The 15,534-nt window shown below is 42.5% G+C and overlaps 1 protein-coding gene across 4 annotated transcripts in view; it reads right to left on the bottom strand.

Annotated features, from left to right (window-relative positions):
* The window catches only part of Col14a1 (collagen type XIV alpha 1 chain), a 216,034-nt gene that overhangs the window by 105,236 nt on the left and 95,264 nt on the right, over positions 1 to 15,534 (bottom strand). For 3 of the 4 annotated variants that reach the window (XM_021650060.2, XM_060389409.1, XM_021650062.2), the window contains exons 17-22: positions 15,076 to 15,208; positions 13,655 to 13,714; positions 12,226 to 12,377; positions 5,719 to 5,848; positions 3,697 to 3,819; positions 1,211 to 1,360 (exon numbers count right to left, since the gene is read on the bottom strand). In XM_021650060.2, the coding sequence (XP_021505735.1) occupies positions 1,211 to 1,360; positions 3,697 to 3,819; positions 5,719 to 5,848; positions 12,226 to 12,377; positions 13,655 to 13,714; positions 15,076 to 15,208 (748 nt within the window). The remainder of the gene's footprint in view (positions 1 to 1,210; positions 1,361 to 3,696; positions 3,820 to 5,718; positions 5,849 to 12,225; positions 12,378 to 13,654; positions 13,715 to 15,075; positions 15,209 to 15,534) is intronic. The other variant, XM_021650061.2, reaches the window with a different exon arrangement.

Consider the following 15,534-nt stretch of genomic DNA (forward strand, 5'->3'; position numbering starts at 1 on the left):
GTAAAGTTAATTCAGTATCTGACCTTTATGATGTCATGATATTTCACAGAAGGGAATATAGGAAGCCTCCTTTCCTGAAAGGACAGGCTCTACAAGAAAGGCAAGGCAGCTGGAGTCTTGTCTAACAGAAGTCAAATTCTTCAATGACATTGTTTATCTGACTAATGGTTGAATTTGAGACAAAGATCAGATACAAGCCAAGTAGAACACAATTATTACAATAATAGCAGCTATTCAAGGAGAGCCTGCCATATGACAGGCACTTCACATACATTAGCTCCTTCATCTACACTAGAGTTTGTTATAGGATGGTTGTTGTCTTCATCTTAGAATTGAGAAGGCTTGGGACCCTGGGCCACCACTAATACTTAATGCAGTTAGGTCTCCTTTCAAGTATTCTCTTACTGCAAGTCTTAAGAATGAGGTTCATGCCACTGATAGCACACAGCTTTATTTTATACGTACGGCATGCTGTCACCTCATCTCCACTATCTAGAAAAAGTAAAAACATCCTGTGTTTATCATAAATATATGCTTTTTTTAAAGTATTTGCCTCCAAAAGTATAAGTTGATCTAAAGAAATGCATACAACAGATGATGTGGAGGTATAAAACACATTTCAGAAGGGTGGAACACGTCCATTGAAAGCTGGAAAGCACTGCGTAATTCCATGTGTGTCTACAAGTTCTCATGCCAATAAGAAATCCCAACATGAAGATCCATAAAAGAATATAAAAAGTCCTTAGAGTGGAATGACGTGTGTGTGTGCATGTGTGTGTGTGTTCGCATGCACGAGTGCATCTGCACATGTGTGTTCATCTGCATCAGTGATGAGCAACAATACTTTGAGAAAAGGCAAACTTCTCCTTAGCCAATATTTGACTGGCACTGGCCATGTCAGACTGTAGGCTTCTTGGAAAAATTCACCTAATTTGAAAAGTGCCAACAGACTTTCCAGAGGGAAATCCCATCTGCAACTATCAAGCCAACTGGAAAAGCAGATGCTGGCCTCCGCCTGCCAAGTAGGCCTTTGGCAGACCTGAGAAACCACCACACCTTTCTTTCCACGAAATGCCATTCAGAAAGGGCAATGAGGAGGGAAGACAAGCCAGTGGTTGCACCAAGAATGGGGCTGGGAGACAAGTCGCAGGGAGAAGCAAGCACAGAACCACTGACAGGGCTGAAGGAAGCAGACATCAACCAGCCTTACGTGTTCTCACAAGGCCAGTCAGAGCGTCGCTGTAGCCTGTGGCCTGGGAAGCAAATATTTTCACGTTGTAGTCTGTTCCACTGAGGAGATTTGTGATAACAATGGTGTTAACATCAGCACCCACAAAAGTTTCCAGAGTTTGACCAGGAACTGAAAGAGACAATATGAACTACAGTCACAACATGCAAGTGAAAATTATACTCAACCAACTCTTGACAGTTGCCTAGGGTTACCTGGCAGGCTAACAGCTAGAGTGAGGCTAGAACCTACTCTCATGTGTCTCTAGAACCTACATCTTGCTCCTTCCAGTAGTGTTTTATCCCTTGCACTTAGTCAAAACTTTGGTGTGAGTCACTACACCCATCGCCTTCTACACTTTAAGAAGCAGTCAGCACTTACCTGGCTGAGTACCTATTTCTCAACTTTCTCTGCTTATATATCTGCTTGATCCCCAGAACATGTCAATGGCACAAAGCTATATCCTTGTCACAGGAATGTCTGTACAGGTGCCACCACCATAGCTCCGTCTACTCCGTGCCATGGCCTTAGCTCATCTGGATTTTGAGGTCTTTATATCTTTGCCAGCCTGTCTTCAACTCACTGGAGTCTTAAGTTCCAAAAACATTCTGTGCTGAGTCTTATTCTAATTTTATACCTTCTGTCTTTCCTTCTACTCTTTAAGAGCTTTGAGTTAAGAGATAATTCTTTAACATTCATCACTTTCTTTCAGAAATCCCCTTCTAACAGCACATTTATGTGGTTATGGAAGCATGTGTTGAAACAATAGCTATTTTTCTATGCTACAAAAATCCAACATGAATGATCATATATAGTTGCCTCTCCTGGAAAACCTGTTAACAATACTAATGAAATCCTAGACCCGGAAGGAAAATTATTCTAATGTAGGAAAGTACTGTGAATTCAACAATAGTTACCAGTGTCTACCAGCCATACCCCAAGGTGTGACAGTAAAGCCTGTTTCTACTGATGCCAAACCATAGCAATTGAAAATCGTGAGTTTAATACAAGAAAGCTATTTGTGTTTAGAAAATATGATACATATATTTCACAAGATCCAGAAAATGTTGTATTACGATGCTACAAATTAGCATATACGTTGGACCTTGAGCAAAGAGACAAAAGAAATAAAATCGGTAATGAGTCTGAGGGAGACAGTGTGAAGCAGGCTACTCTCTATGCCCACTATTTTATTTCCTTGGTTCATAATGGTATTTTCCTGGAGAAATTGGAAGTGGGTCTACTGTAGTCACACGGACCTGATGACAATATCACCTGGATAATTAGCAGAAGCATAAGAATAAAGATTGAAATAAGGACAATATCAATGCCTCACAAGACAGATTGAGACCACTGAAGTTTTGAGGAAAAAAAAAAAAAAGCAAATTTTCATGGTCCCTAAAATATCTTTTAACTGTTACTTTTTTCTGCCAAATTAAGACTAAACGGTGGAGGCTGTCTACTGAACAACCAGAGTTCTGAAGGTCAGGTCTAGATATTTATAATACATATCTCCTGTAAAAATCCCATAGGAGTGCGAAGGTCAGAGAGGAAGAATTATAATGGGCATGGCTACCCAAGTTCACCTTCACAGCCTGTTACCTGGGGTAAAAACACTCCCAGTTTGAACTGTTCATCAGCCTTTAAAATATAATGATGTAGGAAATACAGTGGGGGCCCAAAGAGAGCAGGAAGAAAAAGCTGGTTATCGATATAATTAAGATACATTGCATACATGTATAATATTGTCAGAGAATAAAAACACTTAAAGTATACAATGATCTGGAGGTAGAAGAGAATCTTCTCATGAAGGAATTTTGATGAGTTTTACCCCCCAACATACTTTTTAAAATGAAGAGAGAGAGAAGTCTATCAATGGAATTTGTTCACCTTATCCAAGAAAGAACAGAAGAAAAAGAATCAAATGTACAGATTTTAAAGGTCTAGTACTTGTACGTGCATTGAGTTATGAACGCTCCTACTCCTAGGGACTCCAGCTTTCCTTAGACTTGTTCCCTGCCTAGAATGAGATGAGCTCAGGCGAATGCACACCACATACATACTGTACTCCCTTCATTGGTATGCCATCTAGTTTTGTCTGCAAAGTCATCATTTCATCCCTTTAACAATGTCTACCCAACAAGAACAATATTTAAAAAAAAAAGTTTCAAAAATAGAAAAACAATTCTCAGTTGTTTAGTAAATAAAATCAAACACTGATAGAAGCAATGCCCAAAATGACCTTAAAATATACTTGGTATCAATGCGACGGCTTCACAGACTTTTGCCTGTGTTTGACCCCTGGAACCCACATGATGGAAGGAGAGAACTGCCTTCTCCAAGTTGTCCTCAGATCTGCGCTTGCATGCTGTGACGAAGGAAAGCGTGCACACGCACACATAGAGTAACATTTTTGAGGTATAACTGATGTTTTTAAATACCTACTCACAGTTCTGCGAGGTACTTACCACTCACAGGTTTGTAGACAATCCGATAGCCCTTCACAGGGGCAGATGGCGGGTCCCACGTAATGCGCAACCGGTTATACCATTCTTCTGAGACCCTTAAGTTTTGAGGACCAGAGGATGGCACTGAGCAGACAGAAGAGGGAGAGTAAGGGGTTCGGTATGGTTTCCTTCTTGGTGACCTGTTGCTGCCAAGCAAATCTAAGTTATTTCCCACAGAGGTAGATGCATTTGCACACTTGCAATAGCATTTACAGTGGGGAGTCTGTGAGTGGTTTTTTTTTAAAAATACAATGTAAAAAAAATTGTTTTGTGATGAATGAGTTTTATCTGAAATCCAGAGGTTCATTCAAAGTATGATGGTTCTCTTTTCAATTCATTTATTTTTTTTTTATTTATTACAATTTATTCACACTGTAGCCCCCTAACCCACCCTCCCCTTTGCCTCCCTTCAGACAAGATTAGGCTCCCAGGGACATCAACCAAACAAGACATAGCAAGCTCCACTAAGACCAGGCATAGATTCTCACATCAAGGTCAAAAGAGGCAACAGAGTAGGAGAACAGGATCTCACGAGCAGGCAAGAATCAGTCAGACTGTGCTCCCACTGCTAGGCTTCCCACGGGAATACCAAGCTACTCAGCCAGAGCTCCTAGGTCAGTCCCCTACAGGCTCCCTGATCTCTTTGAGCTCCTATAAGTCCCGGTCACTTGATCCTGTGGGCCTTGTTCTTGTGGTATCCCTGACCCCTCTGCTTCCTCTGATCCTTCCCTCCCCTCCTTCACAGGACTCCGCCCGATATTTGGCTGTAGGACTCTGCCCTTGCTCCCATCAGTTGCTGGACAGAGTCTCTCTGGTCTCTCTGATGAGGATTACCTATGCTCTGGTCCCAGAACGCTCCACAGGCAGACAAACAGTAGGTTGATCCTTCCCTCTTTTTTGTTGATTGTCTCAGTGTGTGACAACAACAAAATGCTGACTAATGAAGCAACACCCAGAGGTTAGGGATGTGAACAAGACAGTACTACAAAGGGTATTACCAGCATGAGAAAAGTTAGAGGAGAGATAGCATTGCTTCCTGTTTTCTACTGTAGTAGTGATAATTACATGAATCTACACATGTGTTACAGAACTGTAATAATGTCCTGCTTCTGTCTGAGGGGAGGCAGAGGGAACGGTGGGTCTGGTAGGGAGAGGAGGTAGGGTTAAGAAACTGGGCAGTTCAATATCCAAGTGGGTTCCATTGTAATAGGAACAGGGACTGTCTCTGACATGAACTGATTGGCCTGCTCTTTAATTACCTCCCCCTAAGGGGGAAGCAGCCTTACCAGGCCACAGAAGAAGACAATGCAGCCACTCCTGATGAGACCTAATTGACTAGGGCAGAAGGAAGGAAAAGAAGACCTCCCCTATCAGTAGACTTGGGGAGGAGCATGCATGCAGAGGGTGGAGGAAGGGAGGGATTAGGATGGGAGGAGGGAGGGAACCACAGGGGGGGATACAAAGTGAATAAAGTAATTAATAAAGAATTAAACAAAGAAAAAAAAAGAAACTGGGGAAAGGGAAGGGAAAAGAAACTGTCATTAGGATGTAATAAGAAGAAAGAGCATTTGCTGTATGTTTATTTTTAAAAATCAAACTATTAAAAATTAAAAATAAAAATGTATTTAAAATATAAAACTATGCCTACAAAAGAAAAAAAAACAGGAGAGGCATAGATTGTCATGGTCCCATGAAATGTGGAGTAAAGTCAAGGCCCTGAGGACTCCACCTTGGTGAATCATTGTGAGTTACAGGTTAAAGAAAAAAGATCAGTTCTGTTGTGTGTCTCAGCTTTCACAAAAAATAAAACTGGAGCTCACTAATGCTAAACAGCAGCTTGTCCAAATTGCACTGCTAATGGGTGTGGAGTCCAGATTCTGACAGATTTTCAGGTCCCTAATATTTTGCCCATTCATTGCACTGTACTTTACCCATCATGGGTGATGGGTCCATTAGTGTCCAAGGAGACAAAGATTCACTTACAAGTTTTCCCAGGGGCAGAGACGCTGACACCTTCTCCGGCAGTGTAGATAGGGGTCACTGTGACTTTGTATTCAGTGTCTGCATTTAGAGTCTTCAAAACGATATTGTTCTGCATTCCTGGCACCATAATCTGTGCAGACAGGCAAAGTACAATGACCCTGTAAGACCTCATTTCCATTGACCTATTAAGGAAGTGTCACTATAGACATTTTCAAAAGCGTCAGAAGTGAGCTAGGCTTTGCACATGATGAGAAAGAGAAGGGCATTCATGCAAAAGCATTTCCTCCTGTCATATCCCTCATAGAAACCTTAGGTTTTATAATCACTAATACAGGAGGATTAACTCCACATACTATCTTCTCTCAATGTCTTCTCAGCATTCATGGAGAAGACAGAATGTCCGCCTGGTTAGCCAGCAGGTGTTTGTGGTTAAAGCGTTCATTCTCCAACCCAGACTGCTGCTTATCTGTTCTGAAAAGAGTTGAGCATCCTCTTGCAAATCCAGCCTCCCCTCGCTTCCTTCCTCACTGATAACCTGACCCCGACATTTTATTCTTTTGATTAGAAAGAAGGATGGATGCCATCCAAGAGCAACAGAATCAAGCAGCATGAGCCAAGGTTTTTTGAATTGGAACATATTTAACAGCAACATTCAAAAATTGCTGCGGCTTTCTTGCATCTGAAAAGAGATGTCTTCCTCCATCTGGAGCCACTATTCCTCTGCCACTAAAGCTGCCAGAAAAAGGAATCCAGAGGCAAGGGGGACCCAGCACCAGCTGGTACGCAATGTGCCACGTGTCACACAGTACAATTTCTACAGTTCCTACAAGAAGACTCTGGACCACATGTTCCCTACCAAAAGCTGTGCCTGCGCTCCAGCAGTTAAATGCTGGCACTTCTCTGGGCTGTTGGGAACTTAATAATCACTGGAAAAAAATGTGAGGATGTAGGAACTGACCCAAGGAGGGCTTAAATGAGTCACAAGACCAGGACAGCCTGAGAGATTTTTCCATTCCAGGACTGGGTGAGATGCCAGCAGACTGAGACCATGCTTTCTCCTCAGAAGGAAGGAACCCATTCATCATGGAATAAGTCCTAGAAAACCTTTTGGTGAACCCAGAGGCAGCTATTGCTATGCTACAGCCAAGCTTCCATGTGGCATACCCTTGTCTATGATAAAGAAAGCCTGCGCTAGGCGAACATAGCTCATCACACAAAGGGGCTCTGGAATGCACAGGTTGCATCATGCGGGAATTTTGGGAAGGCAGCTATGAAAACAGCAGCTCTGCTTCAGTCTAGAGTAAGTTAGTCGAGCCTGGCGAGAAGGAGCTGCGAGACAGCTGCAGATGCCCTGGCCTGTACTGCCCCATCAGGGTAGCTTCCTCAGGGGGGTCTCTCCTCAACAGAACGCTGGAGCAGAGCCCAGGCTTTCGTTCCAAGCCGTCTCGCAAACCACCCATGTAGATTCTCTTTAAATAAGGTCAGCTCTCACACTGAGAAGCCTATGGCCTGTGGAATCCTGTAGAGCAGTGTGGCCACGCTGGAGGGTTCCCACCGCGCGCCAGAAAGTAGTTGCCGTAGTTTATAGCAACAGCCCTCATTAAGCACCAAACGTTTCGTGCCAGGTGCTACTAGAAGAATCTGGATCCAGTACGTTGTTTCATCATGGCAGTAACCTTTTAAGGGGGAGATATCACTTTATAGATGGGGAAACAGACCCACGTGGTCCAGTACAGGGGCCATACTGAAACCTCATAGATCTGATCTAGACCTTGCTTAACCTTTGGGGTTTATGCCATACAAGTATGAAGAACAAAACTCCCTGCCCCCCCCCCCCCCCCCGATATTCATTCCCAAGAGTAAAATGGAAATTCCCTCTAGGGTATGCAAATTTCAGTGTTTGGAATCTGCGTATTTAAGTAAAGGAGAATAAAATTATGTATATTAATAGAAGCTCCTACTTAAAAACAAATGCTGAAGTCATAGCAGCTGGTGCCTTTTATTTTTTAAGACAAATCTATGAAAGATGTTAGTGATTAAGTTGGATGCAAACACCACGAGGGAGCTTCATGTTTTTAATTTTTTCAAACATTTAGCTTTTCTGTCTGGCTCTATCAGAGCTGTCTGGATCACATACAGCAAGCTGTGACCTGCAGAAGAAACTAGAGTCCCTGCACTTTGTCGTGTCCCCTCTTGCAAAATTCCATGTTTAGGCTGGTTTTCATCCAGTGATGGAGGATAATTCAAGGTGGTGCTGGTAGCATTGCTTTAATTCCAATTCACTGTTGTCTAGTACTTGTGTCAAATACAATCAAGTTAAACTGATAGAAAAGTGATCGCACTCTTGGATTGTTGCAGCAATGTTAAATGGCTGTCAAGGTTTCCAAAACTCAATGTTAATATCAGGAATCACTCTGTAGGAGGAGACTAAGGGACACTTTAAGTAGTCCCTCTTTAGACAATGTCCACCAGCCAGAATTTAGGCTGTGGTTGACAATGACATAAAGGCTTATGGAATGCTGAATCCCAAGTAACATTTTACAAGTAAGAGAGACACCTCTGCTCTAACAGTGTTCCTTGGGGCCTTGCAGTGTCATAAAGCACTGTGCAAGCCAGTCCCTATGAAATATTGACTGCCATTCTTACATGTCAAATATTTTTTTGAAGTTTGGTAGACTTAATTATGCCTAAAAGTACAAAAGTAATTCACATACCCCAACTGGTACATTTAGCTCTCCTTCTCTCCTTTTGTTTTACAATGCTTTCTGGTATTTAGTTCTCCAACTTGAGTACTGTCTTGCCCATGCAAATATAATCAGTGAAAGAAAACTTGGAACGATGGTAAGAGAAAACATGTGTATTAACGGGACACATTTTCTTCATTGTTTTCATAGCATGTCTTAGCCATCCATCTACCCTGGGTAAGCATTGTGTGTGTGTGTGTGTGTGTTTGTGTTTGTGTGTATGCACTGTCATATGTGTGCAGGTATATAATATATGTGTGGATGGACATGCAAGTGTAAGCATGTGTATGTGGTGGCCAGAGGGCAGTCATAAATGTCATTCCTCAGGCACACCCACTTTCTTGTTTTTGAGACCAGGTCTCTCGTTGATCTGTTACTTATTGAGTAGTTAGGAGAGCTAGCCAGCAAGCCCAAAGATCCACCCATTCCTCCCTCTCCAGGGCTGTGATTACAAGTGCACCACCACACCCAGTGTTGTTGTTGATACTGTTGTTTGACAAGGTTTAGGAAATATAACTCCTTCCTCATGCTTGCAAGACAAGCACTTTATTGACTAAACTATCTCTCCAACCCAGATAGCATTATTTTAAGATATCACCTGATCCACACAATTTCAAGGCCCTTCAACTTTGTCATTGACCTGCATCTCACTGTCCTACTTTACTTTTGTATTCTAAACTCAGACGCATCCTACTTTCTGTCTTACTAGTAATGCAGGACGGGGAAAGATAGCTCAAGCACTCAAGGCCCAAGCATGAGGACCTGAGTTCAGGTCCCCACAACTACATAAAAATCTGGGCATGGAAGCACATGCCCATAACCCCAGCACCAGGGGAGTAGAGACTGGCAGATCCTGGAGGCTTGCTATCAAATGTAGTGATATGCAAAGATACAGATTCAATGAAAGACCCTTTTCTTGATGAAAAGGAGTGAATGATAGAGGAAGATGGCAGAAGTCATCTTAGGCCTTCACGGGGGAATGAGTTTGCTCATGTTCCTGTGCTCTTCCCTCCCCCCATCCTGTCTGTGTGTGTGTGTGTGTCTGTCTGTCTGTCTGTCTGTCTCACACACACTTTTTAATGAGTTGAAGAATTAAAATAATACATTATTGCATTTATACAGCAGTAGCATTTGATAAAATACATCTATAAATTCTCAATCTTTGGGCCAGTCTTTCAACCAATAAAGCCTATAAGTGACAGGCGTAAATCTAATTTAATTAGAATTCACTAAAGGAGCTTGGAATTTGAGACTCCCACTAGGATTTCTTTTATGTGGTGGAAAACAAAGACTGTGCTACACAGTAAACTTATCGATATTTTTCATTTTCTTCAAAGATTTATTTAGCTGGGCAGATCAAGACTTTTGATCATTTTCCTTTCACTTAGGTATTCAAGTTTTTCAAATATAAATAGTGCTAATTTTTTAAAAAGGGAACACAATCTAGAAGCCACCCAAAGTAAATATTGTTATTATTTTACTGTACAGAGCTTACAAGTACACGTGAGAGATTAAATTGCTACCTTTTCCAGATCAGCAGGAATTAGCACCAAGAAGCTAAATTTGCTTCTTGAAAACAAAAAGGAAAGTTTCTCATGCTGGAAAGTCTTTGTGGGTTCTTGTTTTTAGGAACCAAGTTACATTAGTGGGATAATACTAGGGAAAATAAAATGTCCAAATTTCTTTTTTTGTTTGTTTGTTTTTTGTTTTTTAAGACAGCATTTCTCTGTGTAGCCTTAGCTGTCCTGGACTTGCTTTGTAGACCAGGCTGGCCTCAAACTCACAGAGATCCACCTATTCTGCCTCCCTGAGTGCTGGGATTAAAGGCTTATGCCACCATGCCTGGCTACCAAATTACATTTTTTAAATTTATCTATTTTTTATTAATTACGGTTTATTTACTTTGTATCCCAGATGTAGCCCCCTCCCTCACATCCTCACAGACCTACCCTTCCTCCTTCATCTCCTCCCATGCCCCTCCCCAAGTCCACTGATAGGGGAGGTCCTCCTCCCCTTCGCTCTGACCCTGGCCTATTGGTCTCATCAGGACTGGCTGCATTGTCTTCCTCTGTGGCCTGGTAAGGCTGCTCCCACCTCATGGGGAGGTGATCAAAGAGCCAGCCACTGAGTTCATGTCAGAGACAGCCCCTGTTCCTCTTATTAGGGAACCCACTTGGACACTTAGCTGCCATGGGCTACATCTGTGCAGGGGTTCTAGGTTATCTCCATACATGGTTTTTGGTTGGAGTATCAGTCTCAGAAGAAAAAAAAAACCCTTATGTGCACATTTTTTGGTTCTGTTGTTCTCCTTGTGGAGCTCCTGTCCCCTCCAGGTCCCTCTATCTCCCCCCTCTTTCCTAAGATTCCCTGCACTCTGCCCAAAGTTTGGCTCTGAGTCTCAGCATCGCTTTCATACCTCAAACAGTATAGTCTTTCAGAGGCCCTCTGTGGTAGGCTCCTGTCCTATTCCCTGTTTTCTCCCTCTTTAAATGTCCGTCCTATTTGCCTTTCTGAATCCAAATTGCATTTTTAATTGGCACACCAAAAATATTTTTAATTTGCCAGTCAAGAATCATTTGGAATGTTTTATTGTCAGAGAGAAATTACAATGCAAGCTAAATCATCTGAGCAAGCACTGACTTTCCAGAAACACTGCCAGATGAAAGGCATGAACGTGCTGGCTATTCACTAGGTGCGAAGCCTTGGAGCCTGACACTATGCCCTGGACTGTTCCTCCCATCACCTGGAAATAACTAACGTTGGGATCAAACAATTTTTTCATCGAAGTTAAAATAGGTAGGGGCAATGTTATTCTTGAGCAATGATGAGTTTTGGAGAATTCCTGCCTAGAGTGTTAAAAACAACACAAGAAAAGGAACAGGTTTTGTAGTGATACATCATGGTAAGAAATAGAGCATGAACTGTAAGAAGCTGAACAGCTTCTGGCTGGAAACTGGAGTTCTCTCTTTGGTCTGGACATGTTTGTAAGAAATAATTCCAAAGGGGACAGCATAATAGAAATTAAGAAAACATGGCCATGATTAAGAATGTACCAGCTTTGCCACATTAGAAATGCACCTAAAACAACTTAAAGAAAATGCATCACAAAGCCTTGAGAAGAGATGACCATGATTTTTTTTAATGAGAAATAGCTATAAATATGCTTAAAGTTAGTTGATGTCAGTGAAAAATATGTCTATTAGACCTCCCTTGTGTACTTTGTTTAAAGGCTTTACAGCAGATTCCGAAGAGCAAAAACATTTAATGCCTGCCTTGAAATTTTACAAACAAATCTACATACATGTGTACAAATACAGGTGTGGAATGGTCCTTTGTCCTTGATTTGGCTAGCCTTGAAATAGATAGGTTCTAGCTGTGTTTCCAGCTGGTCTCCAACTCCTAAGCTTAGGTGATCTTCTTCCATCAGCCTCCCTAGGAACCACAGACACGTGCCACCACACCTAGCATAGTGGCTCTATTATAACCCTCCTTAGGTTAACAGATGGGCAACCAGCAAAGGCAATACTAGTAGAAAGCTGCAGAGGCTTGATTAGTTTGAAGCAAACTGTGTGGGGTGGGTTTTAGAGTTAGAAAGGACATGACAAAACCAACAGTGAAGTGTGGATTGAGCAAGAACGTTAGTTTCTGCAGACATGGAGTCATTAAGTAATGAGAAGGGCAGCTTGTGCGCATCTCTCCAGACAGCCATGGCAGCTCCACCCACAAAGGCTTGGGACTCCTGGTCAGCCACAGTTATACAGACCGTTCCTACCACTTCTTCCATAGGGTCCCCTTGGGCTGTCAGGTAGGTCACCCTAAACTGCTCCACATTGTTGTCAGAAATGTCCCATGTGACCCGCAGGCTAGTGGCAGTTTCATCATCTATAACCAGGTTTCTGATTCCTGTCTGGAGAACTGGAATAAATGCAACCACAGATTAAAGAACTTGTAGGCCATCATACCCCAAAATGAGACACAGGTACTGTCTGTGGAGTGGCATCCGGCATCATTCAGTGCAGCCCCATGAGGAACACCCATGTAAAACAGGACCTCCACGTTCATGGCTGACAGAGAACTGAAGGAAAGCCACTGGACCAAACTCAAAAGGGAGCATGGTCCTAAGAACCTCATGCTAGCACCTTCTTAGGGAAGTGGGCATGGAGTGCCAGATCTCACCAATCTCCATCCGTCTACCTGCCCATCCCCCCATACTCACACACTGGCCTGTTTTAACACTACTCACTCAAGAAGAGCTCCCCAGCTCAGGCTGCCTTTATCTTTTCAGCCCACACAAGTTATTCTTTCCCCCACACAGTATCTTTCCTAAGACATTTGCCCAAATTTCTTCACCTGTATTCACTGGAATATCCACCTTCATCTGCCAAGGCGTCCCTTCCCTCATATACTCCATTTTCCAAAATTCTCTCTTCTACACTGACTTCCTTCCCTCTCACCATCTCCATTGCACATTTCCTTTCACTTCATTCACTCCTTCATAAGAATATTCATTGAACCCATCTTAAACATCATATGGTGTAGATCTTTGATACACGCATGATCAAGTAGAGAAAAAATGTAAAAATGACACATAGTAGCTGTGGGGGGGAGGGGCTTAACTGGTGTAACAGAAAACAGGAACTACCAAGAGAGAATGTGTATGTTCCAATCAGGAAAGCTCAGGGTCCAAATAAAGATTAGCTGAGGAATAAACAAATGAATGGGTGAATGGGTAATGAGCTACGGCCGTGTTTTAGATAGGGAGATAAGGGTGTGTGTTACTGACTCAGCTCAGACAGCTGGCTGGGAGGTATACAGAAAGAGAAAGAAAAACTTAGATGAGAGAGGAGACAAATGGCGAGGGCATAACACTACATAGGTCAAGAGAGCAACAGAAGTGACTGACACAAAGACCTCTGCAGTGTTGCTGTGTTGACGGCCTCAGAAAGGTGAGTGTGAATCCAAGATGACAGTAGGACTCAGAGAGCTTTAATGATGGTGAACTAGGAGACTGAGTGGTCCTTGGTGAAAGATGTAAAGTTCAAAGGTTGGTGACATGTGAACTGTTTTCAAGAAAACAAGAAAAGAACATTTTTTTTTTTCCAATCCATAACAAAAACTAAATAAAACTAGGAAACATAACCTCCACTTAAATCAAACTTATGGTGGATAAACAGTTCCCTGTGTGTCCTCACCTGAAGTCACAGGGCTGGTAGGTTCTACAGTTGTGGGCGTTTCAGTCCAAAAATCATCAACTGAAAGAAAATTCACTACTTATAAATTATGTAAAGATGATATTCTACACATTTGCATAAACTTTCATATAACTTTTGAAGGAAACTGCACTGATACTATCTTTCTTTCTTCCAACAACAAACATGACTGTGACTTTTAAGGAAGAAGAGGTGAGCTGTACAGCAGCCATATAGGTCGTTTCAACTGATAAAGGAGGTAACCCGGAAAGGTGTCAGTGTCTCAGCAGAGACTTGAGACAAGCACTTGAATTACATCTACAAAATTATGAGAGCTCACAGTTAATTTTTAAATAGGGGCGGGCATAGCAATGATAATTAAAGATAATTAAATTACAGACCAAGTAAAAACAGTTTGCCTGGAAAGACCACCCAAGAGAGCAATGAGCTCAGGCAGGCGGTGCACCCTCTGTGGCCTGAATCTACCATGGGTTGGTGCTGGAATGGAGCGGCTGTGTGGCCTGCTGTAATCACCAGCAGAGAATCTACCATGGGTTGGTGCTGGAATGGGGCGGCTGTGTGCCCTGCTGTAATAACTGGCAGATCAGCACACCCATTGAGCAGGTCAGCAAACAGGCTGCCCGCATCTCCTAGCTTTGGGAATTGCTTCTTCTGAAGTCACAGCCTCTTTAACGGACAGTCTTTCCCACCAGCTGAAGACACAGGGGTACTGGGCCCAGCCTCTCTATCTCACTTTGGTACAATTCAGAGGTTGACTGATTCTAGCTCTGTGGCTTCTGGATTAATGGGGCTCAGGTTTTCCCTGTGCAGGACCATGCTCGCTTCAGTTCATACAGAAGCATCTCCCAACTGCACTCTCCAAGAAATCTTCCGAATGCCATCTAAGAGAATCTAATATATGGTTAATCTTTCTTTTTTAAAAAAGAAGGCTGCTGTTAGTTAATACATGATTTCAAAAAGAAAAAAGAAGAGACTATCAATCGAATATCAATCGGAGAGTAAATTTTGCAAAATGTCCTTATAACCAAGATCAACTTGAAAGCTTCCAGAAATTCTTGGCATCATTAATATCTGCTTTATTTTCTAATTTGTTCATTTATGAATATATCAAACTATCCATCTTTTCATCTATCTTTCTGCTCTATGAGTGGTTATGGTACAATTAAGATAAGCCAAATACACTGTTCAGTGCTGGAGAATAAAATGGACATGACAGAAATGGTCAACGCCTTCACTGTGATGACAGTCTGTGAAATTATTATGCTTCAAACATGAATGCCATTGTCTGTAAGACATAAGACAAATTCTGGAGAATCAAAGAAACCCTGAGGCCTGATGGGGAAGACAGGCTGTCAGTGTGGACAGTGAACACTAAAGCTCAGTGTGGCCAATCCAGGACTTACGTGTGGTCCCAACAGCAGTCACCACCTCACTCTCACTCCCGTCATCAAGCACAGCTAACAGTGAGACTTCGTACTCGGTTCCAGGATCCAGGCCTTCAACAACATAGGAGTCCTGCTCTTCTTTCAGGGAAACCTGGAAAGCATTTGGTGCCTAGTAATTAAGGTTGCTTTAAAAAAGGAGGGGGTGACCATTTGATGTTGGTGTGCTCTTCCCTGGGAAAGACTATTTCTCCCGAACTGTAGGGCTGAGGCCGATTGGTCTTTGCCCTGTCCACTTTCCTCTGTCTGCTATTGTCTTCCTTGTTCAACTCACATCTGTGCAGCCATGCTGGTGAGACTTGGTGGGTATAGCTTCTAATATTCATAGGAGACACATTCTCACAGCAAACTCCCTGATCCTCTGGTTCTCAAGATCTTTCTGTGCCCTCTAGCAATGCCTGAACCTTGGATAAAGTATGT

The sequence above is a fragment of the Meriones unguiculatus genome, chromosome 8 (assembly GCF_030254825.1).
Source record: "Meriones unguiculatus strain TT.TT164.6M chromosome 8, Bangor_MerUng_6.1, whole genome shotgun sequence".
Taxonomy (NCBI): domain Eukaryota; kingdom Metazoa; phylum Chordata; class Mammalia; order Rodentia; family Muridae; genus Meriones; species Meriones unguiculatus.